The sequence below is a fragment of the Prionailurus bengalensis genome, chromosome A3 (assembly GCF_016509475.1).
Source record: "Prionailurus bengalensis isolate Pbe53 chromosome A3, Fcat_Pben_1.1_paternal_pri, whole genome shotgun sequence".
NCBI lineage: Eukaryota > Metazoa > Chordata > Mammalia > Carnivora > Felidae > Prionailurus > Prionailurus bengalensis.
In genome coordinates, this window is record NC_057354.1 from 118,890,514 (window position 1) to 118,914,398 (window position 23,885).

At 51.4% G+C, this 23,885-nt stretch overlaps 1 protein-coding gene across 2 annotated transcripts; it reads right to left on the reverse strand.

Annotated features, from left to right (window-relative positions):
* Positions 1–813: 813 nt before the first annotated feature.
* On the reverse strand, positions 814–23,809 carry CAD (carbamoyl-phosphate synthetase 2, aspartate transcarbamylase, and dihydroorotase). 2 transcript variants are annotated; one of them, XM_043604289.1, is made up of 45 exons: positions 23,483–23,763; positions 23,090–23,229; positions 21,106–21,235; positions 19,853–19,995; positions 19,540–19,681; positions 19,165–19,336; positions 18,776–18,961; positions 18,480–18,592; positions 17,998–18,143; positions 17,603–17,734; positions 17,230–17,463; positions 16,875–17,096; positions 16,482–16,670; positions 16,047–16,171; positions 15,742–15,872; positions 12,879–12,991; positions 11,945–12,189; positions 11,487–11,733; positions 11,027–11,125; positions 10,615–10,839; positions 10,352–10,534; positions 9,930–10,148; positions 9,448–9,615; positions 8,669–8,851; positions 8,436–8,540; positions 7,770–8,009; positions 7,458–7,539; positions 7,003–7,169; positions 6,671–6,835; positions 6,367–6,498; positions 5,955–6,156; positions 5,404–5,594; positions 5,162–5,302; positions 4,830–4,931; positions 4,284–4,380; positions 3,953–4,003; positions 3,620–3,664; positions 3,346–3,515; positions 3,161–3,235; positions 2,423–2,635; positions 2,121–2,246; positions 1,769–1,924; positions 1,580–1,681; positions 1,276–1,370; positions 814–1,178 (listed from the first exon to the last, which is right to left on the reverse strand). In XM_043604289.1, exons 1-45 carry the CDS (start codon positions 23,562–23,564, stop codon positions 1,076–1,078), a joined length of 6,729 nt encoding a protein of 2,242 aa, XP_043460224.1. In that variant the 5' UTR covers positions 23,565–23,763; the 3' UTR covers positions 814–1,075. The 2 variants fall into 2 exon arrangements, with proteins under 2 accessions (XP_043460224.1, XP_043460225.1); XM_043604290.1 differs by lacking the exon at positions 3,953–4,003 and having other exon boundaries at positions 23,483–23,809.
* Between the last annotated feature and the right edge of the window lie 76 nt (positions 23,810–23,885).

The following is a 23,885-nucleotide window of genomic DNA, read 5'->3' on the forward strand; positions in this document are numbered from 1 at the left end:
AGCATGCGGCAGTCCGACCTGTGGTAGTCACTGGATGCCTTACTGGCTAAGAGGCCTCAAAACTGAGGGTGAGAATTCTCTTGTTTGTTCTTGCACTCTCGCTGCACATGGTACTTTGTACCTGGGTGGTGGAGTCTCCTGGATCAAATTTCTTGAATGCTGCTAACGTGCATGGGATGGAATGGAACGGAATGGAATAGCTCACGTACTTTGTATGATCCACAGAAGCCCTGAACCGCAAAGACACAGGAGCTACTCCACCTCAGTCCCCAGTCCCACGGTTTCTAAGCCAAGTGCTCTTCAGCCTCCATAGCGTCTGCCCGTGTCCAGTCTGGAACGTCCAGCGTCAGCCAGAGGCTCCCAGGGATAGTAGGTGGGAGGGGCTCCTAACAGTGATGGTAGCTGAACTCCAAGGCCAGGTTTTGAGGACGCAATGGCCACCTCAGCCTCTGAAGGAAAGAACTAACCAGACAGAAGAGAGAAGAGCGAAGGCCTCACCAGAGGACCCAGCTGTTTGGCATTCCTTTTCCCATAACTCAGAACTCTGAGTGCAACTTAATTGAGGAAGGACACTGGACACCTGTCAGTGCAGCACAGGACTCAGCACCAACAGAACAGCACACCCCCGCCCAGAACCCCAAAGAGCCACGACTCTGAAAATGCCGAGCCCCGCTGCTCAGCCCGGGCCAGAGCAAGAGCCTGCCCAGCAAGGCTGCTCTTGGATTTGGGCAGCTGTTCGAAATTTCCAGAAGTCCTGCCCACTACACTTCGTGTTCTATGCTGAAGCCAGGATACATGCAAGGAAATAGGCACTTACAAGCAGCTTAGCTATTTATTAAGTCAGTAGAAAAATGACTTTACAGGTTTGCGGTGCAATAAAGGAGATGGGGACCTACCCCCATGCTAGAGCGCTCCAGTCCAGTCCAGTGCCCAAGTGTGGCCTGCATGTGTATGTGTGAGCACGTGAGCTGCCTGGACGCCCCAGAGCATCTCCTAAGTGTGCTGCCCCCGTGGGGGGCACCAGAATCTGTGCCCAGCAGCTGGGCCTGACGAGAAGAGTCTGAGGAGCTGGGCCCTAGAAGCGGCCCAGCACAGTGGCTAACAGAGCCATGCGTATGTACATGCCATTCTCGGCCTGGCGGAAGTAGGCTGCTCGGGGGTCCGAGTCCACCTCCACGCTACAAGAGAAAGAAAACAGTTACCCCAGCCTGTCCAAGACTAAGTGTCCTCCCACAGCCAGCCCCTGGTGTATCCTCAATTTTGAAGCCGTGTCACCTTATCTCATTGACTCGAGGCATCGGGTGCATCACCACCATCTTCTTCTTGGCTCGCGTCATGATGTGGGGAGTGAGAATGAACTGGCCAAAGCACTGCGAGGCAGACGGGGGCCCAGTCAGCACCTCAGGGCCAGGGTGGTCGTAGGGCCACAAGCCTGGGTTCCTCCAGGGTTCCTTCCACACCCACATGCAGTTATCACAACCGAGAGGCCCAATCAAGCTCCTGGGGCCCAGCCTTCTTGGCCACTAGCCTGGATGCCCCACGGCTCCAGCCCTGGCCTCGCCTCAGCCCTGGTACTCACAGCTTCATACTCCTGACTAGAGTCAAAGCGTTCCTTCTGGATTCGAGTCATGTAGAGCACATCAGTGTCGGGCAGCGCTTCCTCAATGCTCTCAAATTCCTCCTGGAGGGGGAGGCAGAGTCAGAGTGAATGCAGTGCCAGGCTCTCACTGCCCAACCCGCAGCTCCCCATGGCCTCCCAGGGCCTCACCTGCTTGGTGCCACGGGCTGCCACAAAGGCCCGCACATTGGGTGGCATGCGCAGGCTGGGAGGTGCCACGTAGCGCAGGCTGACACGGTACTGGGTGAGCAGGCAGGCCAGGGAATGCACCGTGCGTCCATGCTTCAGGTCCCCCACCATTGTGATCTAGGGGAGGAACCCGATCACCAAGAGGGCCCCCAGATCAAGCACCTTGTCCCCCCACTTCAAAGCTTTCAGTCTCAGGATCAGGACACAGGCCTCCCTGATGCAGCATGCCTCGGAACAGAGAAGGTACTGCCCAACTGCCCCCCCTCTTCAGACCCTGCCTGGGCAGGCTCCCAACCCCTGCCGCTGCGCTCACCGTCATGCCATTGACAGTCCCAAGCTCCTCCCGGATGGTGAAGATGTCCAGCAGGGCCTGCGTGGGATGCTCTCCAACCCCATCCCCAGCATTGATCACTGGCCTTCGACAGTGCTTGGCTGCCAGCTGTGAAAATGGGAATAAGAAAGCAGAGCCTTGTCTTCTGCATCCCAGTGGCCCCTGCTCCCTGCCTGAGTCCCACTCTTCTTGGGTCCCCTCACCCATGTGGCCCAACCAGAGACTTGCAGTCATGTCCCTGGATCCATCCCAATCAACCCTGTCCAGTGGACAGCTGGCCTCACCTCCACGGCTCCAGGCTGGGGATGCCGAAGCACAACGACGTCAGCGTAGCAGCTCATGGTCTGCACAGAGTCAGCCAGGGATTCACCCTTTTGGACTGAAGACGTGGCTTCTGAGAAGCTGAGCACAGCGCCCCCCAGCCGGGCCATGGCTGCCGCAAAGGAGCTGCTGGTCCGCGTGCTCACCTCGTAGAACATGGAGGCCATCACCTTCCCCTGTGCGGGGGAGGGCCAAGATTCAGTGTGAAAGTGTGTGTTCATCTTGGGGAAGGTATAGGCTGCTGCTTGCTTCGCCCACTTACACAGGAGGGACACTGAGAGAACTCCCTGCAAACCTCCTTGTGACCTGTCCTAACCTTGACATTTCTATTAGCATCGCTCTGAGCTAAAGGCTCTGCCTCCGAAACACCGCTGGTAAATATCTGAATGAAATATTCATTCTCTGGGAGAAACAGAAACACCCCAGATCTATCCCACTGAATACATCTGCACAGAGCAAGTGACCAGATTAGCAGGCTGATGCACCGGCACTCAGGGCCTCACAAATCAGCTAAATACTGGTCAGAGGAGAGCAAACATGTGGGGGTCAGGGGTCTAGGTCAGCAGGACCTTCCAGAATAAAGAAGGCAGAGCAACTTATAGTGGAGGATCTGGACTCACACAAGGTGACCTATGGCAGGAGAGGGAGATCCCTCTGACAGGGAGGGTCCTGGATGTGTAGCCCACAGCCCTGACCCTGACCTTGAGGATGTCGAGGCTCCGCTCCTTCTGTACCATCATACGCAGTGTGTGTGCCACATTGAACAGGTGAGACATCTAAAAAAGACCCCAAGTCAGCTGGAAAGGCAGTGGACCCCAGAGGTCCTAGCCCCAACTTTTCAGATTCTCAAAGCTCTGGGTGTCCCCATCCTCCCTCCCCCAGGCACCTGATCCTTGGTGAACTGCTGGACAGACAGGATATGTTGACCCACTAATGAGTGCAGCAGGGGTGAGGTCTGGGGGTGCAGCAGGCCAGGGGTCCCCAGGTTCTGGGGTGACGCCTGTCTAGGTACTGGTGGTGGAGGGTAGCAGGTGCCATCAAGGGTTCCCATGAGCTCTGCAGTGAGGGACGGGGCAGAAGAGGTGGGTCAGAGGGCTCCTCCTACAGAGGTCAGGTCAGACAGGTCCCCGAAGTGAGCGTGGGCTCTGGGGAAGTCTCACCTGGTTCAGCTGCCTTCCGAGAGGACTTTTCCTTTGGCTCTTCAGCTACAAATAGGGCAACAGGACAGATATAAGCCTGCAACTAAGGTCTGTGAAGAACCCCCATTTCCCCACACTCTGGATCATAGCGTCTGTGTTAAACCAACTCACACAACAGTAGCTATAGCAGGTTAGGGGACAACAAGGATCAGTAGCCCTGGGGACACACCAGTGATTTCCCACGGGGGCTACTGTGTGAGAGCAGTGGTGCCCTCCCAGGGCCCGCCCAAGTGGCAAAGGGATCCTAGGCAAGGGGAACGGCCAGGCTCACACCAACCAGTAACCTGGATTTACCCCACGTTCTGCTGCCCCGTGGGATCCCAGCTCCTGGGCGGAGGAACACAGCTGCCCACAACAAGAAAGGGCTGTGAGAAGCTGTGGGGTACCTACCTCACAGAGGGCACACTGATTTAGGCAAAGGAAGGTACAGCAGGTCAGACTAGTAGTATGAAGGAAAGGCAGGAAGAACAGGGTAAGTGGACCAAAGTGAGGTGCTGGGGGAGTGGGGGGGGCTGTGAGCCCGACCCCAGTCCATCAGGGGGACACTGGGGGAAAAGAAGCCTGTCCCTACACATCTCTGAGTCCAGGTGGCCCCATCCTCCGTGTCACAGGACCCTCCTCTTACCTGGCAGACCTGGGTCAGAGGCTCGGTGGATTCGGGGAGGCAGGTGGAAGCGGCCATCGGGAAGCCCTGGGATAGCCCGGCGAGGCCTTTCGGGTGTCTGGAGAGATATAGGCCTCACATTTTAAAAAGTACTGACCCAACTCCTCAAATTTAATTCCTCGAGAAAAGCCAAATTGCTCACTGTCCGTAGCGAGAATGGAATGGACCCCGTTCTCCATCATCTCCCCTCAGGTTCATCCCTCTGCTATGCTGCTGTGGCACAGGAAGACCAACTAGCCTCCTAGAGGTGTGTGCTAGCCCCATGACAGGCCCTCAGATAAACCTCTGGTTGGGTTAATAAGGGGCTTGTGTTTCCCCTAGGTAGGTAATCTCCTAAACTGAGAGTTAAGTCTATGTTTTGTAGTAGACAAAGAGATAGGTGGGGGACTTTTAGTGTCAACTACAGAGCCTTCCACCCCTAAACCACTAATTCTAACATCTGTGCTGCTGGCTGTTCCTGGCCACATCCCCCAACACCCCCCTCCAGTCCCAAAGCACTGTGCATACCGTGGTTATCTCACTGGTGGCAGGGGCTGGAGGTGCGAGCTGGGGAACAACCCCCTGAGGCCACTTGCGTACATCCTGTCCATAGCCCGGGGGCACCAGGACCTGCAGACAGAAAGCAGGAGCAGGCGAGTGAGCAGGGGGAAAAGAGCTGGACTGAGACCCTAAAGCAACGGAAGCCAGCAAAAAGGAAACACGTCTCAGGGGACCTGTGCCCACCCATGTCCAGGGCAGCTGGAGGAGGTGCTGGAACCACAGAGATGTGCCAGAGCAAGTTGACAATGGCACCAAGGAAGTCACTACTGGGATGGGGTTCAGGCCACACACACACATACCTGCCCGTCAATATAGGCCACCTCGCCTCGTAGGACCACACGGCGGACGGTGCCCTTGACCTTCTGCCCTTCGAAGGGTGTCCAGTGGGCCTTGGAGAAGGGCATGTGGCTGGGGATGGTCCATTCATGCTCCAGATCCACCTGCCCAGAGTCACGGGTGATGCTAGGGTAGGGCCACACCTTGGAACAGCTGCGGGGGATACAGAGCCGCCCACCCTCCGCAGCCGCCCACACGCCCACACCTCCACATAGGTGTCCTCCTGTGGGGGCAGGTGGAAGATCCGCCGAGGACCGTGGTGCAGCCGCTGCAGTAGGTCATCCAGAGTGAGCCGGCCCTCGCTGACAGCCGTGAGCAGCAGCGGCAGCATGGTCTCCAGCCCCGGGAAGCCTGGTGGAGGCCTGGGCCCACACTTCTCCTCCAAGGTGTGGGGGGCTGAAGGAAGAGAGCAGCACCCTCAGGCCCCATCGCCACCACATCTGGGGAGTCACACAGGCCACCAGGATTGCACTGCCTCGCTACACATCTCAATGCTCCTCTCCTCTGGTTATTTGGAAAACAGATAAACCATGACAGCTGCCACCTTCCGGGGACTACACCTTTTACCCATGTTCTCTCATTTATAATTTTTATCATTTGCTCATTAGTTCCTTCAGGGAGCATTTATCAAGCACCCATCACAGCCCAGGCACTGTGCTACAAAGGTCAAGTCCTTTGTATCCTCACAGAGCCCAGGGGCCCTGAGCTGGGGCACGAGCCCTGCTGGGCAGAAAGGTACACTGTGGGCCCTCTCACCATGATCTGAGGCGAAGCAGTCGATGACAGCCATGTTCTCCCACAGGGCCTCCACATCCTGGCGGGAGCCAAGCTCAGGCCGGACCTCGCCCTTCCCGGGCCCCAGGCGTTCCAGGTCATCGCGGCTTAGAAACAGATGGTGGGGCGCCACCTCACAGGTCACTGGCAGCCCTCGGGCCTTTGCGGCTTTAATCAGCAGGATCTGGGGGGACAGGAGATCTAGAAGGGGCCTCCCTCGTGCCCTGCCCTACAAGTCTCCGCAGCCAACACCCCCTCTAGGAAAGTTACGGGGCAGACATGCTGAGGGTACTGGCTCCCTGCTCCCCACCGCCTCCAGCCCCCAAGGAGACCCTGACCTCTGGGTGTCACTGAGAAAACAGAAGGGGCACTGCGATCCCGGGTGTACTCTCACCTCCTCCTTCCGTGCCACATGACATATGTGCACTGAGCGCTGGGTCAGCTGGGCCACCATGAGGATGGCGGCGACACTCTGTCGCTCCGCATGGGCGACAATGGGGAGGTGGGATGGCCATGTCTCAAAGTGCTGGGGACAGAAAGAATTTATCGGGGAGCGTGCAGAGCCCTTAATTCTCTGAGCTCATCAGAGCTCAGAGCCCTCACAGAGCTCCTGACACCTCACTGTTGTTGGTTAGCCCACTCTGTGTGGTCCTCAAGCCAGGACACTGGCTGCCTCCTCCCACGTGCCCATTCCCTACCTCCATCCACTGGGCCACGTTGTCCAGCCGAAGCTCAGAGAAGGTTTCGTTGAGGTAGAGCTTTAGCCCAGCAGCAGACCCAGCCACAGCACCCAGGGTCCCTGCATTTTCTGACGAGGCCCCAAGAAATAAGGCAAAGTCACAGCGTGCACCAGCCTCTGCCAGCTGGGGAAGATACATATGAGATAATGAGATAAGACCCCCTGGCATCCATGCCAGCCTGGGAACCAGTGGCCTAGGCCCCTAGGCTTCTGGGAGGGCACAAGGAGGATGGGTCTGGGAGACAGGCAGAGACGTCTGGATCACCGTGAAGCAGGAGTACAAGGGCTCACCTTCTGGGCCAGGGCCAGGGCAGGGGCATCAATGATAGGGGGCCGGGTATTAGGCATGGCACACACCATGGTCACGCCCCCAGCCAAGGCAGCAGCTGTGCCTGAGGCAAAGTCCTCCTTGTGTGTCCCCCCTGGTTCCCGCAGGTGCACATGGATGTCAATCAGTCCTGGGAGAACATGGATGTGGCAAGATTAGAGGAAGGTTCAGAGACACAAAGGACATCAAAGATGTGAACTGGGGTGGTAGGAAAATGAGCAGCCACTGATACGGGTGAGAGGTGGCAAGGTTCCTCAGTCAAGGGCACAGAGGATCGTGGGAGGAAAGAGCTCAGTGAGAAAGATTCTGGCCCCCACACTCTATGCAGTCCAGGCAGGGTGTGGGTCCCACAGCCCAGATCTCTGAGCCAGATGCTACCAGTGTGCAGAAGCTGGGTTCTCCCAGAAGATGCACTTACCAGGTAGCCGCACAAGCTTTTGGGAAGTCATACAGTCAACGTGCACCTTCAAAGGAGGGGCTGGCCCAATCTGGCCTAGGGCCTGCAGGTGAAAACCACAGTCAGCTCTGATTTAAGGGCAACCCAGGAATTGTAGGTTTTGCATAAACCAGGCTCTACCTCCCAATACCCAACTTCTCTCTGTAGCCCCAAAGCCCGGTTATTACCGTAACTGCTTCATACTGAGATTTCCCAACCCCATGGCACACTCACTTCTCCCTCTTGTCCCATTAACACTGGCTGTTGCTCTCCTAGCACCCAGGTCCCAGGTACCTCTACAAACAGTTTGGTGCACTTGATATCGATGATGAGGGGCACAGAGAAGTCAGCGGCCAGGCGCCGGGTACGGTAGCCCTTGGTGACAAAGGAAGAGAGACGCCGGCCCCCAGCCCCACGCATTGACAGGTTAATCACTAGCTCAAAGTGATTCTCAGCCAGCTGCTCCAAGATGCTTCGCTGCGGTGGGCACTCACCATCCACTGCCTCCTCAAAGTGCCAGTCCACAGCTGTTACCTGTGGCCCAGAGATAAGGTCAGGGCCAACCTGAACCTGGCAGGAGTCACGAAGGACAGCAAAGGGAGGAGAGGTAGCCCAGGAACCCATGAGGAAGAGACTGAGGACCTATAGGGTGGGGACCAGGGCTGCCTCTATTTATTATTGGCAGAGTACGTTCTTGATAGGAAAAACATCTACTTTATGGTTATCAAGGACTGTGCAATATGAGCCCATACATGTACGTATAGAAATAATATTCTGGAAAGAAACACACCAGAATGTTAAGAGTGGTAGAGAGACTGTAAGGAAGATTTTTTTCTTTGCTTTTCTGTATACTCTATTTGCTCTATGCGAAATATAGAGGATTTATGCAATGACAGAAAAAGCAAGGGAACACAGAATTCTCTGGTACAAAGCAGGGGTAGGTTGCGGGAGCCCCGGTACCTTGACGCCATGCTCAGTGTAGAAGTCAGCAGTGCCCAGGCTGGCGTAGAGGCTGTAGCCCAGGCTCTCCAGCAGCCGCACAGTTGGGAGCAGCTCACTTTTGTTCTGAACCAAGCAGAAGGAGGATGCGGTTGTATCTCTTCTGTCTTCCACTTCAAGGTCAGCCCAGGCCCAGAGAACCAAGGCTATCTGCCCCCACCTCTCTGGGCAGCCCCTGCCTCTGGATTCTGTACCTTATAGCTGCCAATGGTCAGCAAGATGTTCTTCTTGGGGATCTTAAAGCCAGTGCTTAGCATGGCCTTGAGGTAGGCCTCGCAACGGCTCTCCCCAAAGCCAGCCACTTCCCCGGTACTGGTCATCTCCACACCCAACACCACATCAGCACCCGCCAAGCGTGAGAACGAGAACTGAGGCACCTGTGGGAGCAGGATATGAGACACCAAGGCAAGGAGGGCCCACTTCCCCTCATCAGAAGAAGCAGCCACAGTTCCTTTCCCGTGGTCTCAGCCAGACGGCAGGGTTAGCCTTGCCTGCTGCTGCTCTGCCTATGCTCTACACCAGTAGGTGAGCTGCTTCTCAAATATAGTTCGGGTCTTCCGGCAGTTTCCACTAAGCTAATTCCTTGGCCTTGGAACACTTCCTCAACAAGCTCTGACAATCAAACATCCTGACCACCCTTCAGGACTCCATTTAAATACCACCTCTCCCAGCCCTTCCCAGGTTACTCCTTTTGGAAGTGCCATCTCTTGTCTGTAAACTCTTATAGCATTTTAGTCTTATCTTTACTACGCAGGTTTACCATAGACTGTTCTAGAAACAAGCTATTTTTTAACCCAACTTCCCTTGTCTCCATTACTAGTGTGAGCTCTTAAAGGACAAAGACCCTTAACACCCTTGTGGCCCATGATAGGTGCTCAGTTTACATGCGGACTCACATGTGTGCTAAGTGAACTCTCTCCCACTATGTCTCCCTGCTTCTGACTGCTAACCTCAAGGTTTCAATCCTCCGTACCTTTACCCCCACGACTCCGGAGCCAGTCATGAGCCCCACAGGTTCCACTTCTTCCCCCATGATGACGCGTGTGGCCAAGGCTACTAGGTCCACACCGAGTGTCTTCGAGACGAAAGGGAAGGAGCGAGAGACACGCACGTTGCATTCGATAACTTTCAGCTGGTCATCCTAGAGCAGACAGGGATTGGTCAGACCTTCTGTAGGCTGGGCTTGCTGACACTATTCCACTGACCTGGACTCTTTCCCTCATTTACCATTCTGTGGGTAATCAACCTTGAACAGGGGAACAGGGATCAGGTTGTGAACAGACTGTCACAAACCATTACAACACTGTGGGCTCTAGCTAGGAGCCCCTTCCCTCCAGCTTTTGGGCCTACTCTGATGAGGGCAGGAGACAGTGAGTGCTCACTGGCACTGTGGCCAGCACAGAGCAAGAAGGTACTAATGCCCGTTAGTCTCTTCCTTTAGCCCCCTCTTACTACCTTGGCAATGAGCTGCAGATTGAAGGGTCCTGTGACCTGCAGCTCCTGACCCACAGCGTGCACAATGGCTTTAATCCGCTCCAGGGTTTTGGCAGTGATGTCCTGCGGTGGGGTCACCAGTGTGGCATCGCCTGAATGCACGCCTGCATTCTCCACATGCTCAGAGATGGCAATGGCTGCCACTACACCATCACGGGCCACGGCATCCACATCAATCTCCTAGCGGGGACGTGAAGGCAAGGTAATGTAGGGCAGGGACCATTTTCTTCTCCCACTTGCCCCAGGAGGCTCCCTTCCTTGAAGAGCCTTGATACAACCCATCCTTCCCAGCCTTCTGTGCCTAGAAATTGTTGTAGGACCAGAGACAGGAGTCTCCTCTGAGGCTGGGGAGGCTGCCCTCAGAGACTTGTTTGAGGCCCTACCTTAGCCTCCTGGATGAACTTGGAGATGACTACAGGGTGCTCCTTAGAGACGGCTGCTGCACTGCTCAGGAAGCGCTCCAGGTCCCCGTCAGTGTAGGCCACATTCATAGCAGCGCCACTCAGCACGTAGGAGGGGCGCACCACGCAGGGGTACCCCACTGTCTGGCAGAACTGGCGAGCAGACTAAGAAGGGTGCAGCTGGGTTGGTCACACTCACCCCTGACCGCATCTAGCCTCCAGCCCCCAACCAAGCCCCAGCCCACCTCTAGGTCACTGAGTTCCCTCCACTGAGGTTGGCTGATACCAATGGTGTCGAGGAGCCGGGAGAACTTGAAACGGTTCTCAGCCGAGTCGATGGCTTCAGGGGAAGTACCCAGCACCCGGCACTGCTGCCGATGCAGAGCCATGGCCATGTTGTTGGGCAGCTGTCCACCCATAGATAGGATCACACCTTCAGGGTTCTCTAGCTCATAGATGTCCATCACCACCTTAGTGCAACAGGAGAATCAAGTGGAGATAGCAGGTAGTCAGGGATCTGAGCCTTCCTGCTCACTGCTTCTCACCCTCTACCCACGTCCCCTCAAACCCCACAGAGCCCAAAGAATCTTAAGTCAGCCAGCCATTCCCACTTGACCCTGGCCACCCAGGCTAACGAGCAGCCTTCAACTCTCTCACCTCAAAAGAGATCTCATCAAAGTAGAGTCGGTCACACATGTCATAGTCAGTGCTGACTGTCTCTGGGTTGTAGTTCACCATGATGGTCTTATATCCCATCTGCGAGAGGGAGGGAGATGAGATTGAACTATAAGATGGGAGGAAAAACATGGAGAAACTAAGGCAAAGCCAAAAAGCTTTCTCTGAAATAGCTATATGGGACACCTGCCTTGGGAGGGAAGTGGGGCCAAGCACTAGAGAGACAGGTACAAAGTATTGGGAGAAAAGACACATACCCTGTGTGGGGCACAAGATGGCCTAAGGGGAGTCCCCCGCCCCTACCACCCCGACACTCTTCCCAAAGCTCTAAGCGTAGCAATTAACAGAAAGTGCCAGGATTAAATGTGGGCGTAAGGCAACTGCTGGAACTGAAAGAGAATAGAACAGCAGATAAGACGGTAGGAAAGACTAGCTCTTGGACCTTTCGGAGCTGCCGGATACAGCCCACAGCACACCAGTCAAACTCAACGCTGGAGCCTATACGGTAGACGCCAGAGCCAAGGACAAGGACGTGAGGCGTTCGAAAGGTGAGATCATGGGTGGTGCCCCAGTATGTCAGGTACAAATAATTTGTCTGGGCTGGCCACTCAGCTGCAACTGTGTCAATCTGTTTCACTGCTGGGCAGATTCCCAACTCCTGACGTAGTTTGCGAACCGCCAGCTCTGTGCTAAAAGAGAAGAAGGGTCAAAAATATAGCCCTGGTGGGGTTCAGACTTAGTAAAGGGGTGAGATCCCAGGGCAGGAATTTAAGAGGAAAACAACCCAGTGATGAAGGTCAGAAGCCTCCAAAACACCCCAATCTCTCCGGGGGCCCCTCACTGGTACCAAGATTCTCTGCCCCACATCCTCAGCCCAAGGCCCTCACCACCACCTCTGACCTCAGAACCGCAAGGGCGATCTGCTTGTCTGAGAAGCCAAGGCGCTTGGCCTGGTGTAGCAGGTCTGGGGGCAAAGGCTGTCCACGGTGCTGTTCCAGCAGCTGGGCGTGTGCTATAATCCGCTTCATCCGGTGCAGGAACCAGCGGTCGATGCGTGTGAGTTCATACAGCCGCTCCACAGAATAGCCAGCCCACAGAGCAGCTGCTACCACAAAGATCCGCTTATCAGTTGGCGTCTCCAACTCCTAATGGGGAGGGCAGACAGATGGATATGGAAGGACTGCGCAGAGGGAGGAGACGTACGATTGTTAAGCAAAACATTCCCAATCTATTTTTAGCACCTCATAAAGCCTGAGAGTATGAGTGACACTGTTTTAGGAAAAGACACTGCAAAAAAGGAGCCAGAGCAGCAACTCTGTAATTGCAAAAACCTGTATATAAATCCTACCTCTGCCACTTTCTGGCTGTGCAGCTAATGTATTAGCAAGTTCCACAAGCTCTCTAGGCTTGTTTCAGTGTCCACAGAAACAAGTTTAAGAATACATCCTTATGAGGGGGACCTGGGTGGCTCAGTCAGCTAAGCGTCCAACTTTGGCTCGGGTCATGATCTCATGGTTTGTGAGTTCAAGCCCCACATCAGGCCCTGTGCTGACAGCTCGAAGCCTGGAGCCTGCTTCAGATTCTGTCTCCCTCTCTCTGCCCCTCCCTTGCTCACAGTCTGTCTCTCTCAAAAATAAACAAACATTACTAAAAAAAAAAAAAAAAAAGGAATACATCCTTCTGGAATAGATGAGAGGAACCACAAAATTCTGAGCCAAGTGAAAAAATGCAAATGTCTAGTAATGACTGCTGCTATTAATGGTAACATGTCCACAGACTGGGGACAGAGGAGGGTCCATTTCAGGGGTGTTGCCAGGGGAAGAGAGCCACTTACCATGTCACTGACTGGCTTTACTGTGTGATCAAAGCCCACACAGTTCTCATCTACCATGCGAAGAGCCTTCTGGAAGGCTTCCTCAAAAGAACGCCCAATGCCCATGACTTCACCTGGAGGAACAGGATGTGAAAACTGAGGCCCTGGAGGTAGGAGGTTCCTATGTCTATGATTTAGTCAAGATTCTGGAAGATTCTCAGGACAAGAACCAAAGCAGTGGTATGTATCATGTTTTGTTATTGAGCAATCTTAAACTGGAACTTCTCTCCTTACCATTTTCTGTTTTGTGTTTATTACGGACTATGAAATTAAGATGCCTAAAATGGACATGTGGATACTAGAAATAGTGCAGCTGATCACAATGGCCCAACCACTGACAGCTATCCAGTTATGTGCTTTATTCCTATTATGATGACACCATCTGGGATCAGTCTCATCCTTTAAAACTTTTCAACAGTCTGAATAATAGGAAGATGATCCCACTGCTCTTTGAACCCATCCAGAAATAATCACATTCACAACTCTCATTTTAGAGTATTCCTTCCTGGACTTCTTTCAAATATATGTTTTATATAGGACTATAGTACACATACAATTTCTATCATGCTTTTTCTTTTATCATAACCATGTTCCCACACTGCTTTGTGACCTTATTACCGGCAGTTTAATTCCTGTATGATTTACCATAACTTAACTACTCACTTACGGAAGGACACCTAGCTTTGAAGTGTTCATCCTTCTAAGTGAGGCTGTGAGTTCTTCAGTGCTTTGGGTTATCTCCTTAGGATAAACTTGCAGAAGTACAGGAGAAATAGGTAAGAATTTTCTGGGTCTTAATAAGTATTACTTGCTTCACAGAAGTTTATGCTTACAAATTTCACCATCTTCTAAGAAGTACATATAATCGTTTTAAACAATTTTTCTCTTAAATTTGCTCATTTTAGCTAGATTTCTATTTATTAATAAAAGGGAACTCCCCTCTCCCTACAACTCCCCAGATTTGCTTATTGATTTCCTCGTCCACAAAGTTTTATAATGTCCTCTGACAATTTACCCTAGGATCATCTTACCAATTGTGTTTTCTTTCTTTCTTTTTTTACTAACTGTATTTTTCTATTTACAATCCTAATTGTTTCTTCAAAAGAACTTTAAAACACTAAAATGCTAATAGCAGTGTTAAGGAGGAGAATGATAAATGATTTTGTTCAATTCCTTTGTAGTATGGTTTTATTGTAAATGCTTATTTTGAGTAAGAGAGATACCCAACATATTCACATATACATGCCTAGGAAGATTCTGGAATCATATATATACCCAAATAATCCCTGTGTAACAAGACTACAGAGGATTACTCTTTTTTGGTTTAACTACTTTACTAATTTCTCAATGGTTCATGTATCTTACTTGCACGATAAAAGTCACAAAAAGTTATCAAAGAAGATCATGTTCTAAGAACACCTGAATAGATATAAAACATTAAACATCTCATCTGGGGATTAATCTTTATCCTATTTCAGTCCACTTCTTTTACCAACAATTTAATTATGGCTTTATTCCCATGTTTATCGTAATTTTCACACAACAGGAATTCATCTCCAGAAGGAACAAGTTGGCAGTCTTGTAAGATTTCTAAAAATTCCAAAATAATATCTGAGCTTACTTAGACTTGCTTGTTTAAAGGCTACTATTGATGGGGTGCCTGAGTGGCTCAGTTGGTTAAGCCTCCAACTCCAGCTCAGGTCATGATCTCACGGTTCGTGAGTTCAAGCCCGGCGTCAGGCTCTGGGCTGACAGCTCAGAGCCTGGAGCCCGCTTCAGATTCTGTGTCTCCCTCTGTCTGCCCCTTGGCTGCTTGCACTCTGTCTCTCGCATTATCTCAAAAATAAACAAACATTAAAGAAGATATATAAAAAAATAAATAAAGGCTACTATTGCTATAAACGGTTATTTGCAACACAATGAAATGCTCTTATCCTTGGCTGGTGGCACTGTGGTATGTGAAATGCTTGCTTTGGTTGAAACGTTTTAGAACAGTCTAACGTGACTTAAAGGGACGTTACAGGGAAGCGTATTAACTCAATTCCAGCATACTCTACCACTGCTTGCATGCTGTTCGCTACTAAATTTCCTTGTTTTTATGAAAAAGGGCTCTGATGTTCTGCTCTGATCTTAAACATGTTAAAAAATGTGGGGGATGATCATGGCAGAAAGTACCCAGAGAAGCTGATAGGCGTTAACGACGACTGCCACTGTGCCAACTTGGATATACAAGGGTTCACAAAACAACAGGCATCACTTCCCCGAAGCATCAGTATTTAAAGTCACATGGAGAACAAACTGTCACTGGCATTAACAACCTAGTGATGAGGCCGTGGGCAAAATGCACTGCAAGGCTGTGGGTAGAATTTCATGAAACTGGTCTTGCCGATGACAGGCAACATAGTAGGACAGAGGTGCACATAACTAGCAACCGGATCTAGTTTTCAGTTCTTGGCTCTACCCTCTACTCAGCCATGTCACCTTCCTTCTGCGGGCACCTCAGTTTACTTATTTGTAAACCAAGAGAGAGGAGATAGTTTGATGGCCATCACCCCATCACAGAGATTCTGACAGACGGCGGGGGAGTGGAGGTGGCATGTGTATTCTGGCACAGATTTCCAGATGCCTTTGATTCCCGCTCTTGATGAGGACCACGGAGTTTGAAATGTCCGAGTTCTGAGAAACCACGTTCCCAAGCTGCCGCTAATATAGGATCTGAAAGCCTATGCCAGGGAACTAACTTTATGATATTCTAGATTCTTAGGACTGCTGGGACCCCACAGAGTGACCTGGGGAAGGGTTTCTTGGGGCACGTCTCACTCACCGACGCTCTTCATGCAGCTCCCGATCTTTGTGCTGACACGGAGGAACTTGCTGAGGTCCCAGCGAGGGATCTTTACCACACAATAATCCAGGCTAGGTTCAAAAGCCGCTGTTCCCCCTGTCACTGAGTTCCTGGGAGCCGTCACGTGGAAGTGTCAGGACAAAGTGGGAGACGCAGAGTGAGCTTCCAGATAGCTTCCTCTGACCCCACACATCCAGGCCAATATCTTTTTTAAATTCCTTGTCCCATGAATGTTTTCTTCAGCTCCCCTCCCCATCTCTGTGATCTTTTCCCCACCCTTGTACCTGAGCTCAGGTAGAGGGATGCCCAATGCTAGCTTCGCTGCCACATAGGCCAGTGGATAACCTGTGGCCTTACTGGCTAGGGCAGAGCTTCGAGAGAGCCTGGCATTCACTTCAATGATGTAATACTGCAAAGAGAGAGAGAGAGAAAGAGAGGAGAGAGAGAGAGAGAGAGAGAGAGAGAGAGAGAGAAAGACATCAGATAACTGGCCCAGAAGGCCCACCTAGGAGAGGTATTAGAAGGGCCAGAAAACTAAGCCCTCTCCAAAGGCACAGATAACAAAAGCACCACCCCCATCCCAGTCCAACCTTACCACAGACAATCCTGACTTCTACTTCAAGGTCTGTAGGGCCAAAGAGTCCCCTGGCCTCAAAGACCCAAAATTATGGATGGAGATCCAACAGCTAGAATATCAGCTCCAGGGCCTAGGATCTCACCTGCTCAGACTCGGGGTTCAAGGCGTACTGCACATTGCATTCCCCGACGATTCCAAGGTGCTGGGTCACCTTGATGGCTGTCTGCCGCAGTAGCTGGTATTCCCTGTCATTCAGTGTCTGGCTTGGAGCCACGACTATGGATTCTCCAGTGTGGATGCCCAATGGGTCCAAATTCTCCATGTTACACACCTGTGAAAGAAGGATCCCGTGGAGGTCACTGCCAAAGGAAGTCAAGAGAGGCAAGAGGCTGCATCCCAGGGTCCTGTTGCTTTTGGGACAGTACCCATTCTGGGTCTGAGGGACATCAAACCCTCAAAGATCTCAGCTATGACCTCTGCTCTTACTGGAGCTCATACTGCCTGACATTACTCCCAGCCCACCTCCATCACTCACCGTGACACAGTTGCCATAGGCATCTCTCACCACTTCATACTCAATCTCCTTCCATCCCTTCAGGGACTTATCTACCAGCACTTGGCTAGTATGGGCAAAAGCTGGGGCCACAAGAGCAGAGAGCTCCTCCCTGTTGGAGGCAAAGCCAGAGCCCAGGCCACCCAGGGCAAAGGCCGCACGAACCAGCACAGGATATCCCAGCCGCTCAGCAGCTGCCTGGGCCTGTAACGAGCAGAAGAGATGAACACAGTGATCAGGCCTCGACTGCTTGCTGCATAGAGGGTTCCTGGCCCCAGAGAAAATAAGACACAAAGAAAATGACATCATTCCACCTTCCCCCAACCGCCCCTCGAACCTGTTCAAGAGAATTTGCCGCCTCACTGGGGGCCACATGCTCTCCAATCTCTGCCATCCTGGAGGCAAATGCCCGCCGATCTTCAGTCAGTTCAATGGTTTCCACAGGTGTGCCCAGGACCCGGACCCCATACCGAGCTAACACTCCAGCCTTGGTTAGCTCCACACCACAATTCAGAGCTGTCTGGCCCCCAAAAGTCAGTAAGATGCCATCTGGGCGCTCATTACGGATCACCTGAGGGAGAAGAGGAATAACAAACATTAGGACCTTGGCGGTATAGAGTGGATCAAAGAAGTTTAGAAACCCAGAGTGACCACAGAATACCCCTGCGCACGTGGGTCCCTTCCTCAGTCCAGCCTTATGCCAGTCATACCTGGGTTACATAGTGAGGCGTTATGGGAAGGAAATAGACTTTGTCAGCCAGCCCCTGGGAAGTCTGCACTGTGGCAATGTTGGGGTTTATCAACAACGTCTGGATGTTTTCCTCCTTCAGGGCCTTAATCGCCTAGGGAGACAAAAATGGCGTACCAGCCTTGCCTACAGAAGCAAGACTACCAAGTCTGAAACCACCAACGTGTCTCTCCCTTCCTGTACTCCCAGTCTCTCATAACCAACTCCTTTTCCTTAGCACCTCACCTTTCTGAACATTCCCCGGATCTCCTGATTCATTCTCTCCCTACAACCAATGTTTATGCCTCAGCCCTCTCCTCAAGACCATCCGTTCCTGAGGGTCACACACCCAGAGGGGCAGGGATGGACATGCTTTACCTGAGAGCCTGAGTAGTCAAACTCTCCAGCTTGGCCAATGGAGAGGCCCCCAGAGCCCAGGATCAGAACCTTTCGTGGTGGTGGAAGCCCAGAGCCTGGGGTGGGAATCCCTGGGGGACAGAGGCGCTCAACCAGCCGCTCTCGAACTGTGGAGGCAAAGAAAGTCATAAATGTTAGAGCTGAATGAGACCTGAGAGATCACCTGTATTAACTCCCACACTTTACAGAAGAATTCAAAACAGGTCATGCCTCTAATGAGTGGCAGACGCGGAACAACGACCCAGGACTCTTGACTCTGGAGCTCCTTTCAGTAGAAGAAGTAAATGAATCATCTTGGCTTGGTTGCTTTCCCACCTCATCCCCTTAACCTCCCAAACAGATGTCAGTTTCCTAGGGCATGCCCATTTTATGCCCATCCTGGAGCCAACCCTGTTCTTACTTCTACTTAGTTCTACAAAACCCAGTTCTACTCAGGGGCTTACCTGTCTGGCCCCCGGGGTTCCCAGCTGTGGCTTCTTTCACAGTTTCCAGAAAGATATCAAAAAGCAGCTCCATATCTGAAGGACCAGCTTGGTGCTCTGGGTGAAACTGGACACTGTTGAAGAGATGGGATCACGAAATCTGCCATTATCCCTGACTTGGGAACTGGTAGTCTTGGAAGCGGGCATCAGGATAGATGATTGGGACCCACTGTTGCACTTCCTTTTTTGATCTTCAAGACCCCGGGGCTTCCAAGCTGTACAGATCCAGTCACCCTGCCGGAATCACTCTAGCTCACCTGAAGAAGGGCAGGCTGTCATGTACAATGCCTTCATTGGAACGATCATTGGCGTTGGTAAAGAGAGGAAGCCAGCCGGCTGGCAGTGAGTCTGTTTCCACAGCAAACCCATGGTTCTGGGATGTCAGAAAGCAGCGCCCAGAGCCCACTAGCAAGCATGGCTGATTATGGCCTCGGTTCCCGTATCTGGAGATGGAAGCACACTGAGTCACAGGCCCTCTTCACCCTCCCTTCACCATTGTACCAAACCCAGCTTTTGTTGAGCTTAGGACCCTCACCAGCCCCTGCTCCTGTTTCAACACTAACGAACACCAACTCTATTCCCATCCCCAAGACTCCCCACCGCTCATGTCAGTAGTTCAGGCCCTTCCTCTCCCCACAAGTCCCACCTCATCTTGTATGTCTTGGCCCCAATGGCTAAGGCCAACAGCTGGTGTCCCAGACAGATCCCGAAGACAGGTCGGGGATCAGGCTCAGATAAGACACGGCTCAGTGTGGATACCACACTGGGATAGGAGGCGGGGTCACCAGGGCCATTACTCAGGAAGACACCCTCATACTCTGGAGTGGGCAGAAAAGATGATGTCAAAACCAGTAGTTTAACCAGAGAGACAAACTTGCAGCCTTTCCTTACCATCAGAGCAAAAGCCCTGATCTCTGTCTCCTTCCCTGCAACTCATGTTGACTTACAGCGACTGGACCAAGGGACAGATCTTCCACCCAAGCTACCTGTCTGTAGCCCTATACACGCCCCAGCTACTCACCCTGGCTGTCTAATGCATGGTCCCACGGTACCACAGTGACCTCAGCTCCACGCTGGCACAGACATCGGATCTGATTGTACTTGAGACCACAATCCAAAGCAAGGATCCGAGGGGTGCCCCCTGCATTGAAGACCCGTGGAGCCTGAAGAATAAAGGGCAAGAGCGGGCAGTTGTAATCAATGAGTATAGATATACACACACCAACCCCTGCCTTTGAGGCCTCTTCTGATTTGCCCTCAAGTGTTCACCCGTTAGGAACAGAATAAAACTGATGTGCTATAGCTTGCAACATTTTCCCACTCTACCTCTGTACCTTAATCGAGACCTCTGGCACCAGGGGGCGGGCATTGGGGTCCAAGAATGGCAGGGCTGAAGGCTCTGTTCCATCTTGGACCAGCTTTCCCAGCAGAGACCCTTGCTCTCTCAACTTCTTAGTCAGCTCCCGAGTATCCACTCCTGTCAAAATAGCACACTCTCAGAGATCACACTCCCCCAACTCAGTCATGCATGAGGTTAGACTTTCAGGAGCACTGCATTCCAGAGCCCTGAGTCACACACAGCTGTTCTATGGGCATCAAAATCCTGGGCCATCCTGATGGAAGTACACTACCATGAAGTATTCTTGCTAAAAATATCACATCTGAATTGAACCATGACTTCTAGATTTGTTTACAGAAAATAGTATCAGGAGACAAAAGAACATACTAAACAACACTACAGGAACGTAATTGACAAAATGCAGCTTGTGGGATACTCTAAAGGAAAACCGACTTGTTTTTGTCAAGTGGGTTACAATGCCCATAAATTAGACATACCAACCAAATGCAATATATGAATCTTATTTAGATCCAAATTCAAATAAGCAATAAAAAACATTTAGATAATAGAAAAATCTATAAATATCGCCTGAATATTTAGGAATTATTGTTACTTATTTAAAGGTACCATAATGTTATTGTGGCTCTTTTATTTTTTTAAATATTTTTTAATGTTTATTTATTTCTGAGACAGAGACAGACAGAGCATGAGTGGGGGAGGGTCAGAGAGAGAGGGAGACACAGAATCTGAAGCAGGCTCCAGGCTCTGAGCCGTCAGCACAGAGCCCGACGCGGGGCTCGAACTCACGAACCGTGAGATCATGACCTGAGCCGAAGTCGGTCGCTCAACCGACTGAACCACCCAGTTGCCCCTGTGGCTCTTTTAAAAAGGACTCCTTTTTCATAGATTAGTGAACTATTTGTGGCTGAAATGATACAACGATGGAGACCTGCGTCAAAATAATTAGGGGGGTTCTAGTCATGGTGGTGCAGTTAAGTTTAGTCCTCAGTTAATGATTACAGAAGCTGGGGGGCTCATTATATTCTTCTTTCCTTTTGTATGTACAAAATTTTCCATTTGAGTGAGAACTCAGTTCTTTCTCCAATTCCCAGACCCTACTCTAACCTTCCAAGTCTGATACATTCTATCACAACCTCAGACTCGATTCCCAATAGTGCAAAAGAGATCTCGATTCTTTCCATCCAGGCACCTGTGTTCTGCCCAGACACAACTGTGCTAGCACCGTACCTTGCAGGCCAGGTATGCCATGCTGTTCCAGCCACTGATGCAGGGTGTGGGTGGCGCTCCAGTGGCTGGGTGTGGGGCAGCACTCTCCCACCACCAGTCCTGCCACATGGATCCCTGAGGATTCAAACCACTGTCGACGGAACGAAGAGAGCATGAGGGGCCAAGGGCCACACATCTTCCTATCTTCTTTTCCCAACGTATGGCGGAGACCCTACACTTCACCCACACTGAATAAATGACCCAGTCATTCCTTTAACACAGCAAGCATCTCCTGCTTTTGTCCTTTCCCAACAATGTTGTTCCTCATATGAAACACCAAAAGCTGGGCCCTGATTAATAACTGAAAATATTTTCCTTCCCTTCCTTTTCTTTAGTCCAAAACTGAGATTACAAATCCTACTTCTGTGAAGATACCACCCCCTCACTCACTGTAGTTTGTGCCTCCTCCTTAGGGGCTCACCTAAACTCACTGTTTCTATTGTTCTTGCTACTTACATTGTATCGTATATGTGTTTGTGTTGTCTTCCTCACCAAACTGTGAACTCAGCAAGAACGAGGTGGCTGACACACAGTAGCAGTCAACAAACATTTACAGAGTGCCCACCCAGTGCCAGGCATTGTAACAGATGTTGGGGGAGGAGCAGTGAGTATGCAAAAAGACAAGATCCCTGTCCTTACCATATGAATTTACTACTTAGGGAGCCTGAAAATTAATAAAGTAACATGCAAATAAACAAGATCACAATTACAGAATGTGGTAAAAACAGAAAATAAGATAGGTGCACAATACCTCATCAAATAAAAATAAAGGTTCAGGGTACAACGCTAGGCATGATTCTACCCTCCTCCATGTAAGGGATAATAATAATAATAATAAAGTTAATATAAATTTGCTACCCAGTAGATAAACATTTAATAATTAAAGAGAAAAATGGGTCATTTACATGGGAGGGAATGGTATATTTAAATCACATCTGTTTAGTGGTAGAGGTTTAAAAGAAGATGGATGTTGAGACTGTTCTTTACGGACCTGAAGGAGAGTTTGGCAGAACCCTCCATGGCCAGGAAGACAAGTCTGCATGTGGACAGGTGCATTCACAGCACACGTGCCACAAAGTATCCATGGTGGGCTAGAGGCTCTAGGAGGCCTTACTCACCCTGGTTCTGTCATGGGCCTCAATTCTGCAGGTTCATAAACTCTCATTTTGTCAGTGTGTCTACAGCTAACAAAGCTAAAAACTGCCATATGTTAACCAACATACTGCATTATAAACTAGAATGCAGTGTATTTACAGATCTATGATAAGGAATGGTCCTTTCACTCCTTATCTCGAGTTCCCTCTCCTAAATGTCAGGGTGAATTAAGGAATTAAAGGCCCACTAAGCGTGGAATACCAGGACAAAATGAGTTTTGAGGAATACTGTATCTAGGCTGCGGTGATTTCCACTATTAATCTCCGTGGACTTTTTTCATTACTTTAATTTTCACAGCGCAACTTAGTTTCCAAATTCCAGAGGAGGAGGAATAGGTGGAACCTCACTGTGGGAGGAGACTGAGTTTTCTTATCTAGAGATAAGAACTCCACTGAAAAGTGGCAAAAAAGTGAGTCAAGGCAAGGAAAGTAGGTTTACAAGACGATTACCAACTTGGTTTGGTAGGTGAACTGGGACCCACAGCCACTGAGAAGGGTGTGGCCCTAATTCCCAGTCTCTTTCCTACTATGTATTTTAAAGCATTCCTCCCATCACACCACTGTTAAGAAATCTTTACTGGTTCCTTACCAAAATCCAGACTCTTTGGCTTGGCCTCCAGCACTGTGCCTCTTAAGGTACTTAAGCTGTGGGTAGTACTTGTATTATCACTTCAGTGTGTATCTTTGTTCTCTCCAGGATGCCTAACTTAATGTCAATGTCTTCACTTGACTAACAGTTAATAACCACTGATTTGAAAAGATAAAGTACAGAAAGCATTGGGTGTGGCTACCTTACTGAGACCGAACTCATCCATTTCATCTGCAGGGATGCCATAGTTGCCGATCAGAGGATATGTCAGCACTAAGATTTGTGCTTTGTAGGAAGGGTCAGTAAGGGCCTCGGGGTAGCCGACCATGCCGGTTTGAAACACTGCAAGAAAGAGGCAGGGCTGGGGCTTGGGCAGGACACCCTTCCCACCACTGCCCTGAGCGATGACAATGCCCCAGCGGAGGCTGCCTTGACCTTGAGGGATAAAAGGGGCTAGGGTGGGGACACGGGCACCAAATGGGGGTGGGAGGCTGGGTGTGCAGGCGGGAAAATGGCGGGTTTGGGCAGGGCAGGTTGGGCAGAGAGGGGCAGCAGAGAGTGGGATGAGGTCGGCAGCCGGCCCGAGCTTGCTTACCCACTTCACCGGCAGTCGACACAGCGGCCCCAAAGGGCTGGCCCCGCAGGACCGACCCATCCTCCAACATCAGGGCCGCCATGGGAACGGAGCTCAGAGGCGGGGGCGAGCACAGAGAAGCGGGAAACGCAGCAAGCCCCAGCCGATGCTAGAACCACGTGAGGTCGGCGCGCCAGGAGTCGGTCCACGTGGCTAACCGCGCTGGTGGCTGGAGCGCGGGCCGCGGAAGGCGCAGGAGCTCCCGGCGCGCTGGGCAGCCGCAGACTGCGGCGGCGCGAGCTGCCGGCAGCGTGAAGGGCGGGGCCGAGCACGTAAGAGGGCGGGGCCAAGTTAACTTCGGCGTGGTGGGCGTCTCCTCTCCCCGCCCTCCCCAACACCGCCCCACCGCAAAGACCCGGGAAAC